Raw genomic sequence first — 26,883 nt, 5'->3', positions numbered from 1 at the left:
ATTATTTACCTCCTTACCTGAAAAAGGGAATACATAAAAAGAAAAATCTTTACATGCACAAACACTGAATTTAGCAATGCTTACCCTGTTTCCCCAAAAATAAGACCTACCCTGAAAATAAGCCCTAGCTTGATTTTTCAGGATTTTTGAGGATGCTCAAAATAGAAACCCTACTCCAAAAATAAGCTCTATTTACAGTTCATAAAAAAAAAGTCAATTTAAATAATGTCCAGGCAGCTATATGTGTAAAGAAGTAAAATTAGTTCACAATAGAATGTATTTGAATAAATGTTGAATTTTATTCATGAATATCAATAAAAGTGGATTGTCATACATGGAAAAAGGAAATAGAGTCATAAGAAATTCATGATGGAATTCAGGGTTTGGAAGGTTATGATGTTGTTCTGGAATGTGATGACATGACTAGATTTGAATAAAAGTTGATTTTTTGTTCAAGAATAAACATAATTTTTGTTCAGGGAAAAATAAGACATCCCGTGAAAATATGCCCTAATGCATCTTTTGGAGCAGAAATTAATATAAGACCCTGTCTTATTTTCAGGGAAACAGGGTATCTCTGTTTCCCCAAATAAGCAGTAGTGCATACTCAGGTGTTGTGGTTGTTTAATATGTAAGCCAAAACATTCAAGGCAATGGATCCGTCTGATATAAAAGGTTACCAAGGTGCTAAAAAGGTACTGAAAATACAAAGGACCTTCCCCAGGAATGTAAAAAACCGTCCCATTTTTAGTCAAGCTGTGAAAATACTTAAAATAAGTTATCATGCAAGAGAGTACCTGCATATCTGAACCTCATAGCCGAGATCCATGGGGTCATTTGGAGCTGTTCCTGCTTGAAAATCGCTGACATTAAAAGAGGATAGTGTATGGTTGACGAAGCCATGCATGGTGCCATTCTCACTGTACATATACAGGTACACGAGGCGTGGAATGAAGTCGGATGTGAATGAGATCACAAATGCCTAAGCCACAAGAGTAAAGAGTGAGCACAATATTCAGGCAGGGCTGGAGTTAATCATATGCTCGAGTACGTCTTGCCGAAACAACTTGCACAGCTCAGGGACTGCTTCAGAAAATAAGGGACGGAGCCCTAAAAATCATAGAATTGGTTGGAAAAGACCTTTAAGTTCATCGAGTCCAACCATTAACCCAACGCTGCCAAGTCCACCACTAAACCACGTCCCCAAGCGCCACTTCTACGCGTCATTTAAACCCAACCGCTTCCCTCACTGCTGCAACAAGGTGGTATTTACTGCTTACTCCCCCGAGTTGCAGGTTCTCAGAGGGAGTAGTTCCACGCTGAGATTTCTACATGGGCAACAACTTGAAATTCCCAGAGGATGAAGCAGCCGTAGCCCCCAGCGCCAGAGGAACGGAAACCGCGGCGCCATTTCCCCGTCCCCCGGTCACATCTTGTCCCTGGTGCATTGTATAAGGTCCAGTTGATGGATTTCCAAGTACTTTTGTTCTGCAACCCACTGACAGCGAATTGACTCCTTACATTCTCATGGCATTGCAGAAGGCCATTAATTGTGTGTGGTTTTTAACTCCATCAAGATAACAGGACGAGCAGACCAAGCCAAGTTTTATTTTTATGGTCAGAAAAGTCGCATTTTATTTCGTTATTTAAAAAGGTTTTCTAAAAATACCAGACAGAAAATGCAAGACAGCCAATTCGGCTGCGTTCTTCACAACTATAGCCTTTCTAGTTTATCATTATTATGAAACATTCTCACTGGCATAAAGCTCATGTACATGTGGAACAAACACAGTACAAAATGTTTTACTTATTTTATGACAAAGAGGGGTAGTACATAGATCAAAGATGGGAAAATAACACTGGGTAATGATGAAGAGAGAGACTACGTGGAAGAGAAAAAAAATAGAGAAATTATTTCCAAAGGAAAAGAGGAGAAATGGTAAAGACAAATTAAGGCAGCATAGCAAATAACCAAAAGAATGGCTTGGCCTTAGCACAACAAACACCTGTGGGCAAAGCAAAGGGGTTTCCAGGCTGGATAATAGTGAGAAAATGAAAGGTCCATGGACACGTGGCTGTGAGTCCTGCACAGCCAATATTTTGCTGCATTGCAAACACGTTTTCAGCTTTTTCTTTTCATCTTTCCCCAGGCGGGGTGCAATGAAGATGATAATTGTGGATATCTATTCATGTAGAATATAAGTACAGAAATGACTATATTATTAAGGTGTGCTAAGGGCTGGAATGTTCACTGTTGAAGCAAACAAAAATATTTCCATAGATTTTCAGAGCAATGCAGTTCAGAGAGACCAAATTTTCAATGGAGGGACACTGTGCTCCAATGAGCTGAACTAATTCATACCCAGTTGACTACAAGACCCTAAATAGGTTTTAGCACTGAAATTAAAAAATTAATCATCTTAGTTATAGTATTGCAAAAGAGCAAAAATAAGCAGCTACGGTCTTATTTGTTTGAAGGCCAAAACCACTTTATGAAAACATTCTGATAAAAAGCTGCAATGGCTCCTTAATATTTTATATTCTTGCTACTACTACAACTTTAAAATAAACTCTGCGTCCGATTCTCTAGTATTTCAGAAAATTTCTAAATCATACACTTTCACTTGATTAAGGGATTTATGCTGAAATAAAACTAATGGAGCAGAATGGAAAAGCCAGCCTACTGAATTAAAATATTATTTATGCTGAATTACTTACATTTATTATGACAGCAAGCTTTCCAATGCCTCTGAGGATATTATACCAGATTCCTAAGGAGGGAGACAACCATGTAAATGCTGTTTCAGTCATTAAAATTAGATAAATTACATTTCCATTTAACAGTGTTAGGATCACTTATGACTGTGCCAAACTAGATTTGTATTTTAAATAAAAAATAATGAATTATAAGAGATTAATTTAATGACCTGTAAGCAAAGAGCGCCCAATTCTGTCTTCCAAAGTTATGTTTAGGCACCCTTTTTGTTTTGTTTTGTTTAAACTAAAAGCTTATTTGAGGAAGAGGAAGGCAAGTGCGAGACAGAGGAATGCTGGTATAGGTAGAAAAGAACAACATCATGAAATTTCATTGAAATTTCTCAAATGCTTGAAGAGAATAAGCTACAGATTTGGTGCTGGAACCTCCACACACATGGTGCAGAACACATTGGCCTACCAGCTTGAAGGATCTACCTGAATCTGTTTCTACACCTTCTCATCACTATTTATCCCATCTCAGTTTCAAGAAAGCAAAGCTCCAGTGGAGCCACTCAATGGGACTTTTCCATTTGTGTCTGGAAACCATATAGATGGGGGTTTCCTCAGTGTGGATTCTGTGCATATAAAATGTAATGCAAATGAAGCCTGTACTGATTCGGGTTCAGCCCCTCTGGATTTAGGCTGAGGATGAAGCACCAAGTCCCACAGCTCTGCCCCTTCCACATCTCCACATCCCATTCCCCAGGGAAGGGCTCCTCTGAAGTCTACACAAAGTTGTTTCTCCTTGGTTAAGGTACTTAAACCGCAAGATTCAGTCTTGATGGTAAAATCCAGGTCTGCTACCAGATCCGTATAATTACAGCCCTGAGGAGCCCCTCTCCTAGTCTGGGTCTGAAGAGGAAGGAAGATGTAGGAGGCTTTACACAGGATGACATCCCTGGAAGAGTCCTCCAGCCTGGCCGAATGCTTTGCTTGCTAACCAACTCATCCTTCAAATGGCTTTGGTCTTCTGGCACAGCATACACTGAACTGACCTTCAGGAGAAGATGTCACAGCACCCACGGAAGCAGAGACAGAGCTCTGCTTGGTGCCAGTGGTTACCCACCGCCCTTGGCAGGCGGGACCTTCTCCCTTCACTGATTGTGTTGGCACCTGCCCTAAAAACTTGTCTGCATTGTGGCCATCTCACAGTCTCTGCCTTCAGGGTGTCTCTGAAAGAAGCTTCTTTCACCCACCAAGAGTGGGGTTGAATTGCAATAAATTGCAATTAACAGCGTCTAAAACTAAAAAAACACCACCTCCTTTCCCCATCAACATCTCTACCAGCAACCTTAGTCCACGGCATCAAATGAACCAGCCACAAACCACCCCAAAAGCAATGTCGTGGGAAAGGCAACAGCGTGACACAACACAATGTGTCCTTCAACTCCAGGATGATCCTGGGGCACAAGGATGAGCCTGAGGAAAAACTCCGCTTGCACAATACCAGAAGGAACACCGAACTTGGGAACGGATTGTAAACTTCTTTGCTCTTGCTGACTGGCGCTATAATACAAACAATTATTTTAACGACCTTTTTACTCATAAGTAACCAACATCTGGGAGAAGTAGCTTCCTCATTACACACCCCCACTGCTCTGCTGTCACTGTAGAACCGTAGAGTCTGGTCCCAGCTACATTCACTGCAGCTTTCAAGCTTCACCCTTCTGACATTCATGCTGAGTTGGGATGAAGTGACACATTTACCGACAGGCTTTGGAGTCTCCTCGCATTCCCAAGTGTATTTCTCCAGCCCAGTCCACAGTTATTAAATGCAGAAATTTTTGCTTCCGCAAGAAAACTGCATTGCTAGGAAGGACTATTGATGTGCAGAACCACGTGAAATATGTCACTATTATATTCATCATTTTGGTTTGAAAACTGATATTGTTTACTTGATAAAATATTAATCTAAAGGGCTGTTCTTTCTATTTTAAAGTAAAGCCTCGATAAGGTATGACAGTTCACAGTTAAGCCACAGTCTAATGTTTTGAATTTTCCTATAAATGTCTTCCTGTTAATGAAACTAACTCAGCATAATAATATCCTGCCATCAATCCGGGAATAAACAAACAAGGATAACAATAGCAATGTGCACTTACCTATATCCTTTGCTCTGACTGCTACCGGTCTCCTCAGCTCAGTAACAAATTTTTTTGCATCTAGACGGATTTCAATGATGTTGTTCAACAACGCAAACAGAGGTGCCAGCGGGAAGGATGCAACAAACAAAGTTACAAACCCAAACTGAATAACTGAAAAGAAAAAAAAAAAGAAATTCAATAGCTGTGGTCAGTATTTATCAAATGCAATGCAGCATCACATCAGTGCCATCCCCCCCAAATTCTATCAAGAATTCTAACACGTGCTGGGAGGCTAAATCTCATTTTTCTGTATCAGGAATGGTTTGCCTGACTGCTGCTCCATTTGTGCATCAAAGGGCCAGTTGCCCCTCTTGCAAAAGGCAAAGCAAAGTCACTGGAAGGATGGGGTAGCTCCTAAACCAATTTTGCCATGGGCAAGGCTGGCACAGGAGCGATCGGCAGGAGGAGGATTACAGCAGCAGTGTTAGTTCTACATAAACTCACCATGCTCCACCCAGCAGGATTTTAGCCCTCACTAATCCCCCTGGAAGCTTTCTCTTCTGAAGTATAAAACTTAGAGGCTTCAAAACCAACATGACCGATTCTCCGCCTTTACTGTGAATAACTTGTTACCTACAACCAGGGATCAGATTTGCTTTTGTTTGGTGAGGACATCACATCGATGTGATACTCATCACGCTCCTGTTAGAGCCTCATCTTCCTTTTCATCTGTAACTTCCAGATGCTGATCTCAGGAACGGCACCTTTTCTTATTTTTAGGAACTGACAGCATGACCTTGTAGTTTGTACCATTAAATGTCAATCTGTTTCAACTACTCTGAACATCAAGGCCATCAGATATTCTAATTTGCTTCTGCATTTACTGCACACACTAATTTTTGGTATTAGTATACATCATTAACCATTTTTACCTAGTCTTTCCTCTAAATACTAAATAGAGTTGCTTTTTTAAAGACAGATCCTTCAGGAATGACTGATACTATGTAGAACAGTTCTCAGCCTTTCCAATATCGAAAGTAAAAGAAATGTAGCTGTACAGCTGCAGCAATGGAGAGCTGATACCCAGTGCCTAAATTCCATATAACTCAACATAATACATTCCTTAAAAACAAAACAAAACAAAATGTGATCTGTCAAGTACAACCTGGTCTACAAGCATATGTATCTATAAGAAGATTTAGTCTGCATTTCAGGAAAAAAAAGCAATCTGGTGTGAGAATACCCAATGGATATTGTAACATCTGAATTAATCATTTGCATTTGAAACCTGACAGTGACATGTCACATGGGCTTGAAAGAAAATATCTAAAATATAATAGTCAAGTGAGGGCTTGTGAACAGCAGAGAGCACAATTCATCCCTGAAGCAGCCAGTGGTTGGCTCAAATATGCTACAGTCCGAGACTATACACTTTAATTACTAAGTTATGCCTCATCTCCACTGTCCACTGAACCTACAGTTCGAAAATCTCAGCTCTCCATCCCAATTAGTCAGAATATTTATGGTTTAAAATGCCTTCTTTCCACCTCACTCACTCATTTCCATATATTCAGGGGTGAGTCCAGCAAAAGGCTCCAGGTTATAGTCCACTTCATAACGCTGCTTTTTTTTCATGTGCTCTTCATGGTCTAAAGAACGCCGACGCTTTAATTTCATGTATCGTATAAATTTCTTCATCTTCCTAGGGGAAATGGAAATGATTCAGTTAGCATCCCCATTTTTCAGTTATTTTACATTAACAGACAAGAAGCTCCATACCTTTTTTCATAAAAACTTTGCAAGAGCCACAATATACTAACAGTATCAGGGATCAGCATATACAGGTACTGAAACATGGTTATAGTTGAATTGCACAGTCAGTATTACAGCTCCTGCTGACCAGTAGGAAAGCAATAGATTGCTCAATGATTTCCAAATACATCAGCATTGTGGGATGCAGTTGTATTTGCAATAGAGCACACATGGTTCTAAGTGCAAAAATCTTGCAGGTAGCCTATGAACTACATTCACGTCAAGGGGCAGTAGATACACAGTGTATGGCACAGATTGTAAAAATCACATATTAAAAAAAGAAAGAAGCCGCTACTCACGGGATGCCAATCTCAAATAAATTGTTCTGAATCAGCTGCTTGCCCAACATGATAATACTGAGCTGGATACACAATTCCATTAGGCAACCGCCTGGAGCACACTGGGGTGGACAGAGGAAACATCAGTCAGAATCGGCTGCGTCTCTGTGGCAGGTGGTGATCACAGGGTAAAAATGTAATTACCTCTTCCATTCGGAAAGAATGGAAAATGTAGACATAGTCTCCTGGACGTCCAACAAAGCTAGGGCACAATGGGTAGAATTATAAACTTCATATGTATTTTATAATTTTAACATTTAATTCCTAAAGTCATTTATACCAGACATTCATGAGTGGGACCACCTAATGTTAGTCCTGAAAAAGTAAATAATTATCTTTGGTTTGGTTTTAAAAAGTCCTATATAATGAGTAAACAACCCAGTAAAACCGCAAGTCATGTGTCCCACAATATTATAGGCACATCTTGGCAGAAATTCTCTAGAATAATCCTCATTTCTGTTGCAATAGTCAGAATGTGCCCCACAGAGTATTTATTTTAGCTTTGTGCTTTCATGCTGGTTGTAAGAAGAGAAATTATACTTGCTGTGATATAAAATTACGAGTGATTAATAGACAACAGTAAATAGCCTAATGGGGGATTGAATCTGACCATACAAAGTCATCTTAAAAAAATGGCTTTAATTAATTTGAAACAGCAAAGTACCAGGTCCCTGCTCTATCCCATAAGGCCACAGAGTTTTTGGGTTAATATTGAGTTTTTAAACCATTTACTTTATCATCCAACTATGGCCTTAGCTCAGCCACAGCTCTCACAAGCAACAAGCTGAAACCCTTTCACATCACTCACCGGCCTTTGAAGAAAGCGACGTAGAAAATGGGTGTGTAGGCATTGACAAATTTCAGCAGGAAAGCCTTAAAAATCAGCCGCTCTTCGAAATTCTTGTCAGTTTTTGGCACCTCTGGAACCAATGTGGAATGGATAAGAAACATTAAGGAATTCTCCTACCTGCAGCATTTCAAGATCTTGTATAAATGTGCACTTTGGAAAACATCAGCTATACTCTAAACAAAGAGTTATATATTTATAGCAATATATATATATATATATATATATATATATATATATATATATATATATGGCAATATGACCTCACTGAAGTCAGTGGTCACTCTGCTGAGCATCCCATTGTTCAGATGTATTAAAATAATAATTCCAATTTCATTCTATATCTGGCTGACCTCCATGACAATCAATTGCAGATGGACAAGAACTTATCTGAAAAGATTTCTGGAGCCTTTGTCACTGATGCTTTTGGAAATTACTAAAAAAAATTGTTTTTCTACTCAACCATTTTGTATTTTTTGACATGTTTTATGACAAATAAAAAATGGCGGAAAATTAAAATTGCGATTTTGTGATATAGAAGAGTGAAGTTCAAGATTAGGTGTAGGACATTCTGCTGTCCACAACTGGATTAGTGGTTAGTATTACCCACTACTGAAAGAAAATCTGTAAAAATAAAGCTGAATCCACATGTGCTTTGATATTTTTAAGTAGCTGGTTAGACCCTTAGCTACACGTTTGACCTTCCTGGGTTTGCTCTCCAGTTTGAAGTTGAACACCAAAGCCAGTCATTTGGTTCCTCCCATTTAAAATCGCTCTATAGCAAATATCATTCGAGGATTTAAACCTACCGATCTGAGTTAACCACCTTGCGATGCAGCCGTATACTTCGTCCAGGATGATGATGACGACCAAATTGATAATGACGGCGGTGGCCGTGACGGTGACCCTGACGCTGGAGCGGCCCGAGGGGGTCGAACTGATCGCCAGCGCCGCCGCGGTCGAGATCCTGTAGATGATGACTCCGAACACGATGGCGAACGTCAGCCCGACCTGCCAGTAAGAACAGCACAGCCTCTTAGGAAACATTTAACCTTCAATACTTTCCTTGGGGACTTTGAAATGACCTTAAAAACGGGATCTCTGGGCCACATCCCAAGTCAACCCCATTCTGCATTAAGGCTCCCGATTACTTTGATGAACCGTGGGAAAAGAGCCTCTTTTACTAGTAATTAGATCATCACGTGAAAAAACAGTTATAATGACACCACTATCACCTGCAAGGGGCTTTTTTTAAAGGCACCTAAATGTAAATTACTTGCTTATTTTAAAAATATCAGTGGGCTTCCTTTCAGCCCTAACAGCAACAGCATATATACATGGTATTTACTTTATTATAAAAGAAAGCCAGGGTTGAAGCAGAGGGGAGTATTTCAGCTTAAATCTGCACACAAGCCTTCAAATACCCTACTCAGGCTCACTATGGTGTCATAATTCTGAACTGAAATTAAATCTGATTAAATCCACACACTTCATGGCAACATGAAGGCACACAAAATTTTATTCAGCTTTTCATTGCTTAAATAGAGGAATAATTTTAAAATGTGATTCTTATAAGGTACCAATTCTTCAGCTGAGAAGATTAGATTTACTGCATTTCTGTTCTCCAAAACCACAAGTATTAAATACCAAACCAAAACCAACCAAAAAACATAATCCCTATCCCCCCTCACAAAAACTGAACTGAGTTAGTCTGATGTATTCTACATTTGGAAAGGGCTTAAGCCTTTTTATCCATCTGCCAATCAGTTCCATGTCTTGAATTATTATTATTATTTCCTTTGAAATTTGTTTTAAATGCTGATGCTTTATCAGCAAATGGAAAAAGGCCGTTCTCATCAGTATTTTACTTCTGGCTTGAATTATGTGGTCTGTTTGCAATCTTCCTGTTCTATGGTATAGCCCCAAATTTGACTGGTTTATTAAAAATCCTTGTAATCAGGATTACAATTGGCCACATCATTTCTTTCAAAAAAGTTTGGTATAAAAATGAAGCTGTTCTTCCTGACTATTTTTTTAGAGGACTCTCTCTACTTTTTTCCATCAATGGTGGTTATAATTTCAATTTCTGTGCCTTCATTTTGCCTCTACCCTATTTAGTTATTCTTATTTCTTTACTGGAAAGTGACAGCAAAGTAGAAATTTAAGCTTTTTAGAAGATTTTACATTATAAAACAATAAAACGCTTGAATTTGTTCACTGGGAAAAAGCCATTATAAACCACATCAATCTGATAAAGCCTGTCATGCTTTCACTAACATTTCCAACACTTCTGTTTTATACAATGACTTGATAACATAAATTTCAAGTTTTGCTGGGTGATGCTTACCATGAAGATAATGCCAACGAAATTGGTTAAATAAGCTGGAAAACGATCCTTCCATGTCAGCTTTTCTTTATCTGTCTAAAATTTGGGGAGAAAAAGGGTAAATGTAATAAAGACGAAGTGTGTATTTTTGCATGTGACAAAAAAAGAGAGGGGGAGGGAAAAAAAAAGGCTAGCAAATAATACACAACCAGTGAGAAGATGCAAAGACACAGTGTTTACAGTTACAATTCCACACAGGCAAATTGTTTACTCCCTATCGAGGTTCAAATTGGTCAAGCGCCTGCACTGCGAGTATAAATAAACCAGGTTTTTCTGTATACTTTTTGAAGGAAACACGCAAATAGCCTGTCATAAACCATGAAGGAAGAGCTCTCCTGCTGTTCAATGTTTTCTTTTGCTTTCCCTAGAAAAATTCTCCTTCTCCTCTCTCTCTCCAATTAACATTTGCAGCTTTGCAGTTGCGCAGCTGTGCACTGAAATATAGATTAAATATACTACAGAGTAACTCCAATGCACAGTTGACAGGGAAGATCTGTGTGAAAAGACTCAGAATTCCTTAGTATGAGTGATTTTTAACTATAATACCTGACTATCCATGTGGTATTCAATGGACCACACCAACAGGAGTTAAGCTGTGCGTGTATAATAATTCTTTATAGGATACCTTAAATCCAATCAGCCACTGCCTGAATTTGGCCATGACAATGTCATTTAGAACACAGTCGCTCATCTAGAGTCTTAAACTTTGATGCCAGGAATTGTTTCTAAACACCAGAAAATAAACAACAAAAAGAACATTGCGGAAGATGACGCACGCATTATAACCAACATCAAAATATTACTCAAATTCTATTTTTATTCCATGCACGTTGTCTCAGGGAAGTGCAAGCAACTCTTTCAACACATGGCCCATGCTCCACTGCAGAACGTAACGTCAGGCTGGGATGGTAAATCTAAGATTAGCCATGCAGTGCCATTCCCAATGCATAGAAAGTGTCCCCAAAAGTGCCGAAGAAACAAGGGGAGAAGGGGGAAGAAACCCAGAACTGAATGTGAATATTAAACAAAGGTTCAACAGCCAAAAACAAATTGATTTGTGTCTTCCATAATTACTCATAATTTGAGTTTCTTCATAAGTTTGAATAAAAAGAACCAATTTCACCCCAGCCATGACTCTCTTAACTCTTTGTCTCCATTTGTTTGCTGTCTCTTCTGGAAAATATCGATGCTTCTGATGGCAGTCAAAGGAAACAGAAAGAGGATCGGGCAATAAAGCATTACAAAGCACTGCTAAATTAATCTATATACTCTCCACGGACTCGGTGTACATAGCAGTTTAGCCACAAGTGAATGCTCTATTAGTTTGCTTAAGGCTTTGTGTTTCAGCTTTTGGTTAATAAAACATAACAACAACAAAAGACAAACTCTTTCCCCAAATCCTGGGGTAGATCAAGTGATGCTGCAAAGGATTTTCCTTTATTAATTTAGGATTGTGCCGTTCTTCTTTATGTCAAAGAATGTCAAAAAAGTTTTTCCTTTAAAAAAATGGTTTTAATTAGACTTCTCTTGAAAAAAATATGAGCAATTTTAGCTTTAGATGTTTTTTCTTTAAGATTTCCAAGTTGTCTTACAACTGTTGAATTTGAACTTTAACACTCTAGATCCCAATGAAAGATAATTACCGGGTCTTTCAGAAAAAACTCCTTTTCTCACGTTTCCCAAATTAGTAACATCCAAACTGAACACAACCCCAAAAAGTTATAAATAGCCTGTTAGAAAAACAAAACAAAACGAACAAAAAACCCCCTCTCTTAATTGCTCAACTCTCATACTCCAATATTTGGAGGCCACCATTCATTAATTTTCCCTACAGTCTTCAGCATTTAAGATCTGAATTCCCAGTATACCCAAAAGTACGAAGAGTTGCAGGTTTTTAGGAGAATACGATAAAGTTTGTGTTCCGATGAAAGAGCAGCAACCCAAATTCCTTTTCTTCTGAAAGGGATTTTAAAGCAGTGCTGTAAGGAACTGCATGTGACACTGAACCTATTACACGCTGCATCCTATAGATTAATGGGAATATACCACCATCAGCTTTGTAGCATCTTTTAAGAGGGGCCAAACGTTAATCAAGTATAAGCAGGTGACAAAATCAGACACATTCAGTTTAACGCCTGTCCAATCTACATGTATGCTGTTTCTTAAAGCGTATTTAATGTTAACGTGGTTATTGCAGTTGTATTTTTGTAGATTTTTCATAAAGTTCCAATTTAGGGCATGGTTCCACACTCCTGTGCCACTGGCAACAGATACAGAAGAGGAAGTTATGTTTTTAAAAGGCAGAAAGTTATTGCCAAAGCTGGAATTTGGCAAGGAAATTGGCATTACTACTCTTCATTAATGCTCTAGTAATATTTTTATTTACAAAAAATGCCTAGCGAGACAGGGAACCTCTCCTGAGAGGTTTTAGGTACTTATACTAGCACTGAATAAGATGTTTTATTACAGTTTTTGCAAACTTGATTCGTTAGCCCAACAGGAGAGCCCCTTCAGTCAGGCTCAAACAGCTTCCCTAAGCCACGCTCCTATATCTAATTATTAACATTAAAGACATTTCTAGACTTAACCAGGCCTGGTGCATTGGCATACACTGAGTGTCCCATGTACTCTAGGACTGAAGACATCTGGAACTTAAACACAATGTGCAGTGATTATTTTTTACCTATTTCTTATTCTTGGGTCAGTGCCTGCTATAACAACCTCCTTTTAAAAAACTTTTCGTAAGTGAAACAAATGGATATTTTTACCATACCTCTTTATGTTTGTGTTCTTTTCGCAGTGATTTTTTTAAAACTTTAGCTTCATATTCTGCCCTTGGATGATCCTGTGAAATAAGTCATATTTAATTAAAAACAAAATTACTTATTTTCTGTATCAGCTACATATGAACTGTTTGCAGGGCGATTTCCTGATCATTTCCAAGTTTTCTAACCGAATTCTAATTCACTTGGTATGTCATTTATGTCAATTGATAGTCGATTGTAATTTTTAAATGTATTAAATCCTGTATCATTTGCAGTTCTACAGCAGCAGATATAGATTAAATTTAACACACAACCTGCAAACAGCGTGGTTCATACCATCAATCTTAATTGCTGCTTCTTTTGATTAATATTAGATTTTGCATGTCATTAACTGTCATTTCAGTGATCCTCAGCTCAGAAGGGAAACATTTATCTGCTGTCAGGATGCAAAATAATTGGCCTTGGAATCCCAGAAAATTGTCCTTTGGGGTTTTTTCCCCTAATCCTTTCTTGGACAGCATCCACTGATCACCCATGTGCATTGAAGGAGAGGGTGTAGGAAACACTCAGAAGTAAGAGACAGCCAAAAGATTCACGGATTCAGAATTCACAATAATTATATGTTCACAAGAGATTCAGAATTCACGATTATGCATCGGATGGGAAACAGAATGGAGCTGAAAAAAGTCTGACCGAGTGGAGAAGGGGAGGGTGTAAAGGCAAAGCAATCAGTGGGAGATCTAAAGAAAATCTGATGCTCGAAAAAGAAGAGGTGGAGATCAAAAGATGGCATTCATCAGTAGGCATGTAATGAAAAAGGTAGGAGCAATTGAAAAAAGACCAAAAATTTCCAAACCTTGACTGCCTCCTTCAGGACACCAGAAAAAAACCCACGAAAAACAAGAAAACAACAAAAAAAATTTGATTATTGAACTGTTGCAGATCACATTGGATTAATATTTTAAAAATTACTTGAAATAAACATAGGTACAGTGGATGGCTACACATTACCAGGGAAAAATCAGACTTCTTATGTTCTTCAACATTTATTAACATTACTGTAATTATTGTATGAAGTAGGCGTCCCTAAAAACACCAGAAGATGAGAGACTTTGGGTTTTAGTGTATCACCTGAAACCTGACTCTTTGACATGATACTAGCTTAAGTGTCAGATTAGAAATAGGAGGGGCTTAAATTCTTCTCTTAAACCCATCTATCTAGAATCGACAATACAAAACAAAGAATAAAATATACTTTATTAACAGCTGCTGTCTTAGAGATCTGAACTCACACATGAAGGGGACAGACGTCGGAAAGATACAGTTAATCCTTTCTACTTTCATGTGTGCTAACAACGAGTTACCAAAAATAAAAGAGCGGTATAGTATCCAGGAAATAAATCCCTATATTCTCTCCCAGTAGAATAGGTACGATCTGGCAAAGCACAGTGCAGAGAGGCTGCTGGTCTAAATATATTACTGAGGAGCTAAAATGTATTAAGAGGAGATAATTCAAACAGAAAGATTCTGGGGGCGAGGGGAACAGTGTTAAACCCAGGGCTGGTGAGGTTTTGCTTTCACGTGAGCAATATTTGTTGTGTATCTATTTAGAACATCTAGAGATATCACGAGGGCGGTCGTACTTCTTTTAATAATAACAACAGGAAAGAATAAAGCCAGCTGGCCGGCAAACAAAGCGGCGAACGCCTGTACAACCCACGGGTCCCAGCTCAGATCCCGCAGCGGGGTTTTCATATCACGACTCGTGACATAGGATGGGAAAATGGAAGAGACCTGCACACCCCATCGCCTCAGGATTCAGTACCAGGACTGCATTATGATCTAGGAAGCTGTTTTTCTTTTTTGTAAATAAATAAAATTAACAACAACAACAACAACAAAGGATACAGCTTCTCAGCTGGCTGAGGATTTTCTCTCCTTCTAAAATTCCATCGATTTTTAAGACCTCTATTTCATACATATTTGGCCCTTTTCCCCTTCACGCTGTTCAGCACATTTAGTATAAACCTGGCTAGCGATATTTGGTTTTTTTTTTAGCAAACAATAAAAAAATACACCTCCACATTTGTGTCCCTCCCAATGCCCTAAGCCCACATGTCTGGCAATATTTTCTTTGGCATTTTCCAAGTCAGGGCTTGATCCTGCACTGTTAAAAGTTAATAGGCATTTTTCAGTGCTTTTTCATAATGCTGTAACTTTTATCAACTTCAATACATCCACTTCTGATTTACAGCAGTGGGAGATGAATTAAGACCTCGGTTGTTAGCACCCTGACATCAGCCCAGGAGTAAGCTCTGAGCTGTATATTCCATGCCTACGCTGCTAGGTGTGACCTGACTACACACATTAAAAAAATTCAATTTGGTGGCTATACAATTACATTTCTATGGCAACAAGACAGACTAGTCATACCCTTGCTATAAAAACCTCTAATAGTTCATGTACAGAGATTTTCCTTTCTTCTAAATGATGGAACCACCCCAAGAGCAGTTCCCCATGAGGCAACGTCTATCGGTAATGCCACAGTGGAAATCAAAGAGTCAGAACTGAAGGGACAAACCTCCTCCTCTTCAAACCCAGTCAGGTCCCACCTGTAGTTGAGACGCATCTGTTTTCTCTTCCAGTGTTCCATAAAAGTGGCAGCTGAAACAACAGTTTAACAATTATTTTGACATTTTTCCAAAAGAATCGCATCAGCCTCTGGGATTTGTCTTAGGAGGCACATTGGCCACACTCTGCATCGCCTGCAGGTTCTTGTCTCCAAAAGGTCTCAGCAAGTGCAATGTCCTGTCATATACCAAGCCAGGTTAACTTCATTTTTGTTACTCTTTTTTTCAACAGTAACGTCTATCTGGGAAATGCTGATATGCTGGGAGTCAACCTTGTTATCTAGGGAAGCTAAAAGAAAGGGTGTTTGCTATATCCACAGCTTCATGTAGAAAGATGCCTACAATTTTGAACGGGTTTCAGAAAGTCAGATGCCCAGATTTATTTAAATATTTTTACAGGTGACTAATGATATTGTTCATCTTCATTAGCATATAATTCCAAACAAACCTGTGTTTTATCTACATAAAATATGACTGATTTAACTAGCCTTGTACTGGTGGGATAATTATTCCCTCAAATATATCAAGATAAAGCATTTTTATATTGTTATAATTACATCCATCCAGTGGTTGTAACAGTATGGTTAGCTCTGATTGTCACACCCAAACCCAAATACTCTTGCCAGTGTGAAAGCTGCAGGGGACCAGGCTGTTAAAGACAAAACCTTTAAGGGCTTTTCTCATTAGAAACACTAGTGTTTTCTTTTTGATGGAGAAGACTTATAGAAAGGAAACCTCATGACTGCAATTCTTGAGTCTTAACAAATGATCTAGGTCTATATCAGTCTGTCTCTGAGACCGAGCAAGTTCTCAGAGGACATATTTAGATGCTGGGAATACACCAGTGCTGTATAATAAATAAGTGATTATGAAAGAGGCAAGTCTACCAAGAAATGGTGTTCCCAGGGGAGTTTCCCCATCATGAGTATTAACAGATGTGCTCAGAAACATCCGTATCCAGAAAAAACGGAGGCAGGGAGAGGGTAAAAAAGTCGAATGGGGGGGAAAGGACACCCTCATGACTGGAATCAGGCGGCGGTCGCGACATTCATTCGCCTTCCAGATGAAAATCTCATGTGCAAAACTCATAACTGACCCCCTTTACAAGCCATAGGCTTCCTGTAAATCCGTAGCTGTATCTTAAGAGGGTCTGTGTCATGGTCCTGGAATTGCCTCCCCTCTCCCCCCCTGCCACAGCTCTTGCACTGGACTCGGCAGCTCCCACGTACAGCCAGAAATACGGAAAATGAATGGGATGTTGTTTCTTAGCGCTACTAGAAATCCTTCCGTGGCACTGACAACAGCACAAAACGAACAGACTGTGTGAAACACAGCCAGCTCATTGCAAAACCCCTCGGCCAGGCGGTGATGCACTAAGACTTTGCTGAGCATACCTGCGTTTCCATGTTACATCTGCGCCCATAAGCATAAGCAGAGCTTAAAAATTCCAAAAGGTTACCATCCAGATGATCTTACCTGGATTCTCTGACATTTTTAATGCTATTTAATACCAAACAGCACTGGGCCACAGTCCATGTTCAATGCTGAACTTCTAACTGGAGCTCAGTTTGGTGCTATAGCTCTTTTAATGCTCGAGTGGAGTTTCCAGGGTGTTACCATCCCATCCCCATTCAGAGAAAGCTTGGCCAAGTGATTGCTCACAATAATACCCCTGAACTTGGGCTAATTTTCTTGCTATGCTAAGGATGCCCTGGGTCACCAAAGAAAACTTCACATCACACACAGAGGTGCTCACAAATGGCACTGGAGGCTGTATGTGTGCTTACATTTGGAGAGAGACAATTTTTGTTGATAACAGATTCCTTACAAACTAAAGTGCTCATTTCATTAAAAAAAAAACCAAACAAAAAACTGACAAATCCTTTAGAAATGAAATTTGCAAAATGTGAATTCAAAACTAGGTAAAAAAAGTTCTGATTATCTCAATTCAAGAAGACCATTTTGAAACAACATTTATTTGTACCACCAAAAAAAATTTCTGTTGACCCCAAAGAACCTGAGGAATTTCACATCCCACTCCAAAACTATCTCAGATATTAAGCCTGATTTTGTGGAGAGCGCAGAAACTGGCTTTTGCCAATCTACCTTATTTTGCCCAAAAATGTAAAAAATGGATGGAGGGACCCAGAGTTGTTTGCTAAGGAACAGGGGGCAAACAGCGTTACTTTTTGGACTACAGTGCATTATGTGCTGCGATCCACGTGGGGTTCAGAATAATGGTAAATAAGGGAGACTGAAACTGATACTTGACTCGCCATGTGAGAGAATCGGACTATTTAAAGTCTCTGACACCACATTCTGCTTGGGGGTATATCACATTTCTCTATCCTACACAGCAAGATGAGCTGTAAGACAGTGATCCCTGTGCTCTGCTATGAAGCCGGTCGAGTTCAACCTCCCACACTTCCCAGATTTCCCATTCGAACCTGCGGCACTCCCGACTTCCCAGTGTTCCCAAATTCCCTTGGCAGGACCATCCTCATCCTTTTCCTTACGGTGCTTGATAACAAGCTCTTAGCACTTCACCTAAAACATAGTCACCTCAAACGGAGACCTCAGTCGAAAAGGCATTGCTCTAAACTAAATGATGTTGATTTGCACTAAAGTCAGTTCAGATGAATTATAATGTAAAAATGCTTCCCTACATAGTAGAATAAAAACTTGCGCTAGGTTTTTAGGATTAAATAAAATCCAAAACAGTGTGTTTGCTAACTCACAATAAGGTGCACAGGAGGGGCAAACATCATCTTGTGCTTTGGTCACTGATGCTGGGAGTATGTGGCTATCAAATGTCAAAGTTAGGGGGAATAATGCACATTTCCCTGTTCTCTGTGGCCTTTCTGTATCAGACTCCCAGTCACAAACACGGGCTTTGGACCCCATCAGTTTATCTTGATGAGGCCCTCTTGGCCTGCAGTGAGGACAACAGGGACCCCACACCTGGTGCTGGGGTGCCTGAGCAAGGAGGTCCCTATCCCTCCTCCAACACGGAGGAGAAAACCCCTCTAGAACCATTCCTGCAGACACTGTCACAAAGGTGTCATGGGAGAGTTAATATTTGTGACCAGCTTCTCTAGAAATGCCAAGAAAGTACAGGAGCAGTCAGCATCAGAAAAAAATACCTATAATGCCTCAGCTCCCTCTTTGTGGTCTACATGCATGATGTGTGCTTGCTGATAAACTTAATTGCATCTCGGAGCACACTCAAGAATCAATCTCGGTTTATCCTGAGACGCCAAAGGCCATTACACTTCCCTGCGGAGCCCTCCCCTCAACCCCAGAGTACATTAATACATTTCTTCTGTAATGTTCTAAAGTGGAAGCTGGCTCTGCAAATAGATTATTTTTTTTTGGCAAGCTGTGCAATCCCGTTAATGAAATTTGGACATACCACGCAGCAGTTTTATGATAAATGCTTAACAATTTCATTCGATATTCATCTTGAGGAACTTTTTGAATTTTAGCCTTCAGTCCAGAATATAAATTTGGGGGTGGCAGTTTCATGGGAAAGAAAAAAAGACGTTCTTTATATAATTAACTTCCTGAGTATAAATACACTGCTTTATCTCTTCTGTTTCTTCCTGTTGTATTTTAAATAATTAAAAACTTAACATGACGGCATACATCTTCTTACCCCAGAGAGCCATGAAGACTGAGAAGAAGACAGTTGCAGGGTTATCAAAGAGATGACTTGCGCGAGCAGTCGCACAAGCCGAGCTCATCTTCCAGTAGCTGCACGTTCTGTCACATAAGGGACACATGGTGATGTTGTTTCTCTCGTCACACATTTCCATACTGCAAGGAAGCAACAAGATATGGAAAAAGCATGGTCAGTACAGCTCCATCTTCCATGCTTCAATGATCTTTTCTCCTCTGCTCAGCATCTGTTTCTGGTCTGAAGAACCATCAGATACTACCCTCATTGCTGAGGGTGGTAAAAAAACATCACTCTTGTTTTGAAATACTAACTACAGCAATTGATAAGGTACAAGGGAAGTGCTGAGCATCAAGAGACTGGAGTTCAATTTATTTTCTCTGCACTCCATCTGCAAAATAACAACAGTGACCCTCCCTTTGACTTTCTTCAGCTGTTGGAAGCAGTACAAAGCAATCTTAATGAACAAAAAGAAGATATCTGGTTTTTGATATCCATTATCTGCTTTGTTACTCAGTGCTTATGCTTGTACAAACGATGTAATTTTCATCTACAGATGATGGTGATGCATGCAGGGTAAATAACGCAAAATCATAGGGCTTCAAAATATTATAATATGAAACTCATTAAAAAATTGAAAATAGTAGGACATCAAGATTTGGTTAATTTGACCGCAGTTGCTTATTTTAGCCACATATATTCTCGATTCATCCTTATGTCACACAATGCCCTCCTCAGCATTTTATGGTGGGAAGCACTAAAACCTATTATAAGCAGGATTTTGTTGCTTTCTTTCAACATAACGATCTGAGTTAGGAAACAAAAACCCAACCCTTTGGTTGGCACAGGACAAGCCCTAAAAACTGGGAGACACAGACCCAGCTGTGCTCACCCTAGATATTAGTGACAAAACATTTGCAGAGAAAGGTAAATTTTACTTTGAGCTTCTAGTAGCCTCCAATAACAGAATCTAGTTATTGATATATTTTACCTTGGTATGTTCTCATCCACAGTGGCACAGCCATATAGGAAAACAATAATCCCTACTATTGAAGCTGGAATGAGCATTTGTGTATAAACTCCCAGCCAGGCAAAATATAGTCCAATCTTCTCTCCAAAGTATTTTCTGAAATACATTAAAAAAAAGAAGTGAGAGAGAGAAATGTTTCCTATTTCTTAAAATATAACATGGCTAAAATTACGAATCACAGCTGGATTAAGCATGCAGAAAGTAAGATCTGGTGACCTGTGGGAATTTTTTTCTTCTCAGAGGACTCTCTCATGATGCTTGGAGTTAATCCAGAGATAGAGGCACCATGAAAGTGAATCAGTCCAACTAGTCACTTTTTTCCCCGGTGTTTTTGCTGCCTAAATTTGTATCTTTGGATCTCTCATGAGCTAATCCTCTTTAAAAGGACCACGTTTTTTCCAAAGAGTAACAGCTCTTGCCACAGGCAAACAAAAATCATTAAAAATATGTTCCTGCAAGCTATCACACTAGGTGGGACACATCGCCGTGTTTCTAAACCCATGGAAAACTCCTTTTCCCCCAGCGAACTTCTCATTCTCCGGAGTCCATGAGCATCATTGTGCACAGCCCCAGCGCTGCCCCATGGAAACACGACGTGAAGGACTGAGCTCTCACCTCACCAGGTCGATGGGTTGGTATTTGTAGAAGACCCCATAGCTCGCCCACTCCTCACACAGGAGCTGTAAAACAGAAAGGGAAGGCGAAAGCTGAAGCGTTTTCTCCCTTGGTCCCAGCAAACTGCAGAGCTCGTGCGGCAGATCTGGTCTCACCACTTTGTGGTTTCAACACGTCATCTGCTAATACACACAGTCTGCGTTCAGTATTAAAAAGAAATGTGTTGGTTTGGCATGCTACGATACAGTGATAAATTCTAGAGCGTTAAAATGCTCTTCAGCAACAGGACCAATGGATAACTATTGCACGGATGGGGAGAGATCCTGCTTTTACGATCTGTAGGAAATATCTAGAAGAATGGATGTGAAAGATCAATATGCTTTGAGTTACAAGAATGCAAAAACTAGAATAAACTAGTTTGTTTTCACTGTACTAATATTCAGGATTCGTGCAAAGGTGCCTCCAAGGCTGCATTTTAAGAGCTTTTCAGCTTTTAACTACAAGAACACAATGATTTCCACTCCTTCTTTTGGTGAGGATATGGGCCAAGGAAAGAAATGATCCCCATTAGTGATTTATGAAATTGAATCCCTCACAAAAATAGGTTCCTCCAGGACCTTCAACTTATCCTTTACTTCACAAAATACATAAACAGCACTTCTCAGATCTGATTTTTTTTTTTTTTTTCCTTAATTCAGATGAGGTAACAGAGTGAACAAGAAAACAGTGTATGTACAAAAAATACTGGAGAAGATGAAGTGGGGTCACTGGCCACCCCGCCACCACCTCCTCCATGGGACAAGGGGAAGAGAAGCTTCACATCTGCTTGTGAAGTCGTGTCTCCCTTTTCTGCTTCTCTCCCTGCTTTGACCCAGTGACGTGACCTTGGTAGCAGGATGTTCCTGGACTGACTACTGATATTTCACAGAGATGCTTTGATGGTCACTTCTGTTTTCATTAATTCATCTGGCAACAACCTCATCTTTTCCCTTTTTCCTCTTGTATTGTTTTCTCAAATGTAAAAGCATGAACTGATCATTTCTGAGATATTCTTTTTAACTGAATATTGGGTAAAAAAGGAAAAAAAAAAAAAAGGCAGAAAAATTCAGAGCTCGGTTTCACAAACCACCATGGGTGGGTGGGGGCTGCACAACCAGCTCAGCTATAGAAGAAACTGCAATGGGGAACAAAGACCTTAAACCAGTTATCATTACAGGGAGGGCAACATTATTCATCTTGTTCATGGAAGAACAGACCAAACAGGATGTTATTGCTGAAATCAGTAGGTTATTTTATCATGAGAAACTTGACATGTGTCAGCCTCCTACATTTCTCCAGCGAAATGCAGCAAAGCACGGACGGGCAGACTGGCCCCTGCCCATTCCCACATTTTATCACACAGAATTCATGCAGAGAACAGCCTTTCTAGAGCCGTTCTGCAGTTCTCTTGCCAAAGCATTAACACAAACTTTCCATGCTGAACTGCTGTACTTCTCACGTAAACGGTTCGGGTAATTAAAAATATACAACTTTTTTTGCTTTTCTAGAAATACGACATCAAAAATATAAGTGCACTGTGGATTTTCCCCTTTGCAACCCAAAATAGTTAATCTTTATTAGTTTCCTTACAATAGTAAGAGCCGAAACTGAAACCTAAAAGCAAAGCTTTATTAAAGCCCAACATTCTTGCAAATTTTATTTTATTCTGCTTTAGGTTTCTTTCAACCACGTTTTCCAAAAGTTCAAGGCCAGCTGCCTATGCCTGGGAAACAATTAATGACTGTTTAATTAATTTCATTAATTAATTGACAATTAATGATCCATGTACACTAAGTAAGACCCTTCCTTTCATTATTTTTGCTGGAAATCAGATCCCTTTTCTGGGATCTAAGCTGGTCAGGCACATCAAGAAAATACTGAGCTAAAAAGATTTTGCACCAGTGCCATGTTTCAGTTTTGTACAGCACTTCAAACCAAATTTGTGGTTAAAGTACAAATGAATTACCTCATTTATCCTGACATTTATCAGCCTGATATTCAAAGCACAGCTTCAAAGACATGATTAGAGGAGACCAGAGCACTAGGCCTCAATATTTACTTCATTTCCATGCCTCAAATCTTTAATTTTGTTGTTAAAAAAAGCACAAGTCTGGCCTAGCACTGGTTTAGATTAAAGAAAGCTTCAAGGAACCAGAAGGGATGTGCCAAAACACACCAAAAGATTATTTGAAGGAACTGGAAGTCAAAAGCCAAGGTAAACATTTCCAAACACATGGGTGAATTTGTGAGGTTTGAAAAGTTAGTAACAGATGATAATCCAGATGCTTTGAGAAAACATGGACTTTCACCCTGGTTTTGGTTGAGCAATGTGTTGCTTAATAATGAAATGACAGGTATGTGGTATTTTTAACACAAATCAATAGAGGGGGAATAACAGTTGCTGTCTTTTTTCATGAGCCATTTGCACCTTAAGACCCAGCATGCCTTTAATTTCGGGTACTCATTTTGATGTGACCAACTTGGAGGGCTTTAGATCTGCTTTTCCTACGACCTGAGTCTACGCTGGTCCACAGCACTTCTCTGGAAAGGCAAAAGTTTTGAGTCTGAAAACCCAACATATATGGCACCCCAATTTAATAGCTCCTTTTGAATGAACTGGTTGCAACCTCTCTACTTCAGTTTTTGTCTGATACATGGAAAAAAGCCTTATCTTCTCCAGAGAAGTGTAATCGGAAGGACGTAGTAACAGCACGTTGAATCTGAGAAATCAACGTTTCTACAAAGGGTGAAAAATTTGCTTTTTCTTATGAGAAGCATTTCCTTAGAATAATTCCTACTCATTTTACTACATTAAACATATGTCTTTCAGTATAGATACAATAAAAACACAATTTAAACCACATACTTAGGCAAGAATTGATGGAATGCATCACTAATACATTCACAGGGCAGTGTCTGCCTGAACAGAACCCATTACAGCTTCACTGAGAATGTCTCCTTTCTATAAATATTCAAATTTTACCTTTCCCAATGTATGTTTTCTACCGCCTCCCTCCTCCCCTCCACCCAGTTGTGATCCTCACACTCCAGTGAAGCAGAATTTGCTTCAGATATGGATACCAGAATATAACTAAGCTGGCCTGAAAATATATCATCTGAACTTTGGCAGGACTTAATATGTGAATACTGTCAATACTCTTACCAGCATGGCAAGAAATAAATAATTATCAAGCTTGGTAATTTAAACATATCCATACTGCATTCCATATCGGGGCAAATTTCAACAATAGAAAGTACTTCTGTACTTCTACTGCTTGGCATTTAGTGCCTTTTTGTGGTATTTTCTGTGAAATCTTAGCAAATGTCCAGAGCCCAACAGTGGACTCTTGCGAATATGTTAAATGCCCTTTATATCAACTTACTTTTCTGTCATTAGGTTCAACGTTTTCACCTTCATAGTCACCCTTTAAAAAAAAAAAAAAGAAAGAAAATCTGCGTCATTCAGTGAGTTGTGCCCAGAGCTGCTATGCATCTTGCATACCCATGTATCCCACTCACTTAATGCATCAAAACCAGAAAAAGCAATCTGTAAAATAATGCTGTATTTTAGGAGGTCATTTGTCATCGCACACTTTGTCTTCTGTCATCAGGCACATTAAGGAAGAGTAATAATGTCTGTCACTGGGGAAAAAGGAATGAATAAGTGATAAAGGTGGCCTAAAAATGTCAAGGGAAAGGATGCGGTATTGCCATGGTATTTGGGGTTCAGCTCAGTCCACTTGAAAGAGAAGAGACCAGCTGAGAGAGCTGATCCCTATCCAGACTCTCCAAACACTCAGGGCCGATTAGATTTGAGGTTTGAATTTGGAGCTATTTTTAAATACGATAAAGGAGTAAACTAAGACAATAAATAACTTATATGCAAGACTATCAGTAGCTGTCTAAAGACTTGAGACAAATACATTCAAAGTAGTTTATTTAACCCTTCTGGATATCTAAGCGATATTGCTGTCGTTTAGGAGTGCCTGACATTTATGATAAACATCAGGCAGATAAAGAGGCTGTTCTGGTCTCAGTTACATCAAGATAAAACACTCGTGGTCCCGTGTAAAACCAGTCCGAGTGAGGGGAGCAGAAAACTGGAAGACACCCTTCATCTTCACATCCCACGCCGGAAAACCAGCACCAGGCTCGATGGCCCTTGCACACTCATCATGAGTCCCCTTGACATCTGTCAGGTCTGTCTGTAAGGGTCAGACTAAGGGTGTTTGTCATTTCTAGTCATGCCATGAACATCTGAGTAAAAATGCCATCAGCATCCAACTGCTGTGCACCTCCCGCTCTGCTCTGGCAGGATGGGGACAGCCAGGTTGGGTATGAGTGCCACCAAAATTCCCCACCTCTCTCTCATCCTCTCTATGAACGCTAGAGCTGACCGTACTCTGACCTCTTACCAAACTGCTCAAAAGCAGATTTCATCAGTAAGATGATCTGCAGTCACATCCAGGCCCATGGAATATGTCATTTCAAGTTCTTGCATATGGTGTTTCCTCCAGCGGTGACTGATCCCACAGCCACATGGTCACTGACATCTCTGTGTTTGCACATGGAACACCAGGGAGATGTGGATGAAGGAACCAGCCACTTGGCACCCCACAATAAATATGTTTCCTAGCACTGATGCCAGGGACCTCGGGAGCAGAAGGTCAGAAAATAACAGAAGCATTTCATTTGCTAAGCCACCAAAACAATTCTTCTAATGTTACCTCAAAACATCAGTTATCATCATCAAAAATAAGAGCAGAGGTGGGGGATTTATTAAAAACAAGCAGAGTGATGGAAACAACCTGCAGAATTTACTGCAGTTGTGAAACAAGTCAGCAGAAAGTCAGGACCCGAAACACTCGTGTTTGGGGTGATGCCATTAATACGTAACACATTAAGGATTTCTTGGTGTCAGATAGTAGACACGTAAAATATATTCTGAGATCACTTACATCATGCAAAGGATACGCAGCAGTGTAAACTCCATTGGCAAGCAGACTGGTGATCCCTTGAAAAATAAAGACGTAATAGTTATTTACAATTTTGAGGTTAGGCAGTCTCACTTTATCATTCTTCCTGGAGATTTCCCTCAAAATAAGAGTCATTTGGTCAGATAAAGATTTTTCTGCCATCTCATTCCTTTCCATGTAGTTTCATTTTTAATCATATAGGTTATTAAACGTGATTCCTTTTATGAAATAGAAAACTGCAGAGAGCAAGAGGAAGTCATATATATTTGAGAATCAAGAATTAGAAGCCAATGACTTGAAATTAGCCATTAAAATAAATCACATTTTCTGAAAAGTCAGTTTGATTTAAGGGCAAGCCCGCAGATTTGAAAGTGTGTAGCAGAAGGCTCGATCACAAGAAGAATATGGCTGGAATTGATGGCATACGGGAACACACATACGCACGCATCATCCACACAAGGTTTTGAATTCAGATTTCAGATTGATTAGAGAAATTGTAGGGAAAGCCTTTGCGAAGACCTTGGCGTAATACTTACCATATTTACCACATTTTCGTCTTTTATTTAAAAGGGCAGTTTCCTTCTTTCTTCCCTCTCCTTTCCCTGTTTACACATCCGTTTATTAGTGACATGCATGAGGCTGAAAGCAATTAGTGCTTCATCTATATCAGGTATGTGGCATAAAGGACTTGGAGGAATCCTGCCTTCCCAGGTGTGGTATCACTCCATAATTTGGGGCCAGATTACAGGTGGGTTGGGAGTAGTTAATGTGTAAGTTTGGAGGAGCACAATGGCAAAGGGCTCTTTGAATTCCCCAAAATCACTGGGCTTGACCCGGACCTTTGAGGGCTGTAGCACATTCACTTCGCTAATGTTCTTGCTGCAGCTGCTGGCATTAATAAAACTACTTCCAATTATGGACTACTACC

At 39.5% G+C, this 26,883-nt stretch overlaps 1 protein-coding gene across 5 annotated transcripts in view; it reads right to left on the bottom strand.

The window, feature by feature from the left end:
• The window catches only part of ANO1 (anoctamin 1), a 78,860-nt gene that overhangs the window by 4,464 nt on the left and 47,513 nt on the right, over positions 1 to 26,883 (bottom strand). For 2 of the 5 annotated variants that reach the window (XM_082057977.1, XM_082057978.1), the window contains 16 exons: positions 25,938 to 25,993; positions 24,363 to 24,404; positions 20,941 to 21,005; positions 20,287 to 20,421; positions 19,275 to 19,435; positions 15,571 to 15,653; positions 12,998 to 13,069; positions 10,186 to 10,260; positions 8,648 to 8,849; positions 7,800 to 7,911; positions 7,136 to 7,193; positions 6,953 to 7,053; positions 6,398 to 6,543; positions 4,860 to 5,012; positions 2,719 to 2,771; positions 798 to 982 (listed from right to left, as the gene is read on the bottom strand). In XM_082057977.1, the coding sequence (XP_081914103.1) occupies positions 798 to 982; positions 2,719 to 2,771; positions 4,860 to 5,012; positions 6,398 to 6,543; positions 6,953 to 7,053; positions 7,136 to 7,193; positions 7,800 to 7,911; positions 8,648 to 8,849; positions 10,186 to 10,260; positions 12,998 to 13,069; positions 15,571 to 15,653; positions 19,275 to 19,435; positions 20,287 to 20,421; positions 20,941 to 21,005; positions 24,363 to 24,404; positions 25,938 to 25,993 (1,699 nt within the window). Of the gene's footprint in view, positions 1 to 797; positions 983 to 2,718; positions 2,772 to 4,859; positions 5,013 to 6,397; positions 6,544 to 6,952; positions 7,054 to 7,135; positions 7,194 to 7,799; positions 7,912 to 8,647; positions 8,850 to 10,185; positions 10,261 to 11,338; positions 11,417 to 12,997; positions 13,070 to 15,570; positions 15,654 to 19,274; positions 19,436 to 20,286; positions 20,422 to 20,940; positions 21,006 to 24,362; positions 24,405 to 25,937; positions 25,994 to 26,491; positions 26,558 to 26,883 lie in introns of all 5 variants that reach the window. The other 3 variants (XM_082057979.1, XM_082057976.1, XM_082057980.1) reach the window with 3 other exon arrangements.

This window comes from Streptopelia decaocto (assembly GCF_964273445.1).
Source record: "Streptopelia decaocto genome assembly, chromosome: 7".
Classification (NCBI taxonomy): domain Eukaryota; kingdom Metazoa; phylum Chordata; class Aves; order Columbiformes; family Columbidae; genus Streptopelia; species Streptopelia decaocto.
Note: the sequence above shows the minus strand (reverse complement) of the source record. Positions and strands in the feature narration are given on the sequence as shown.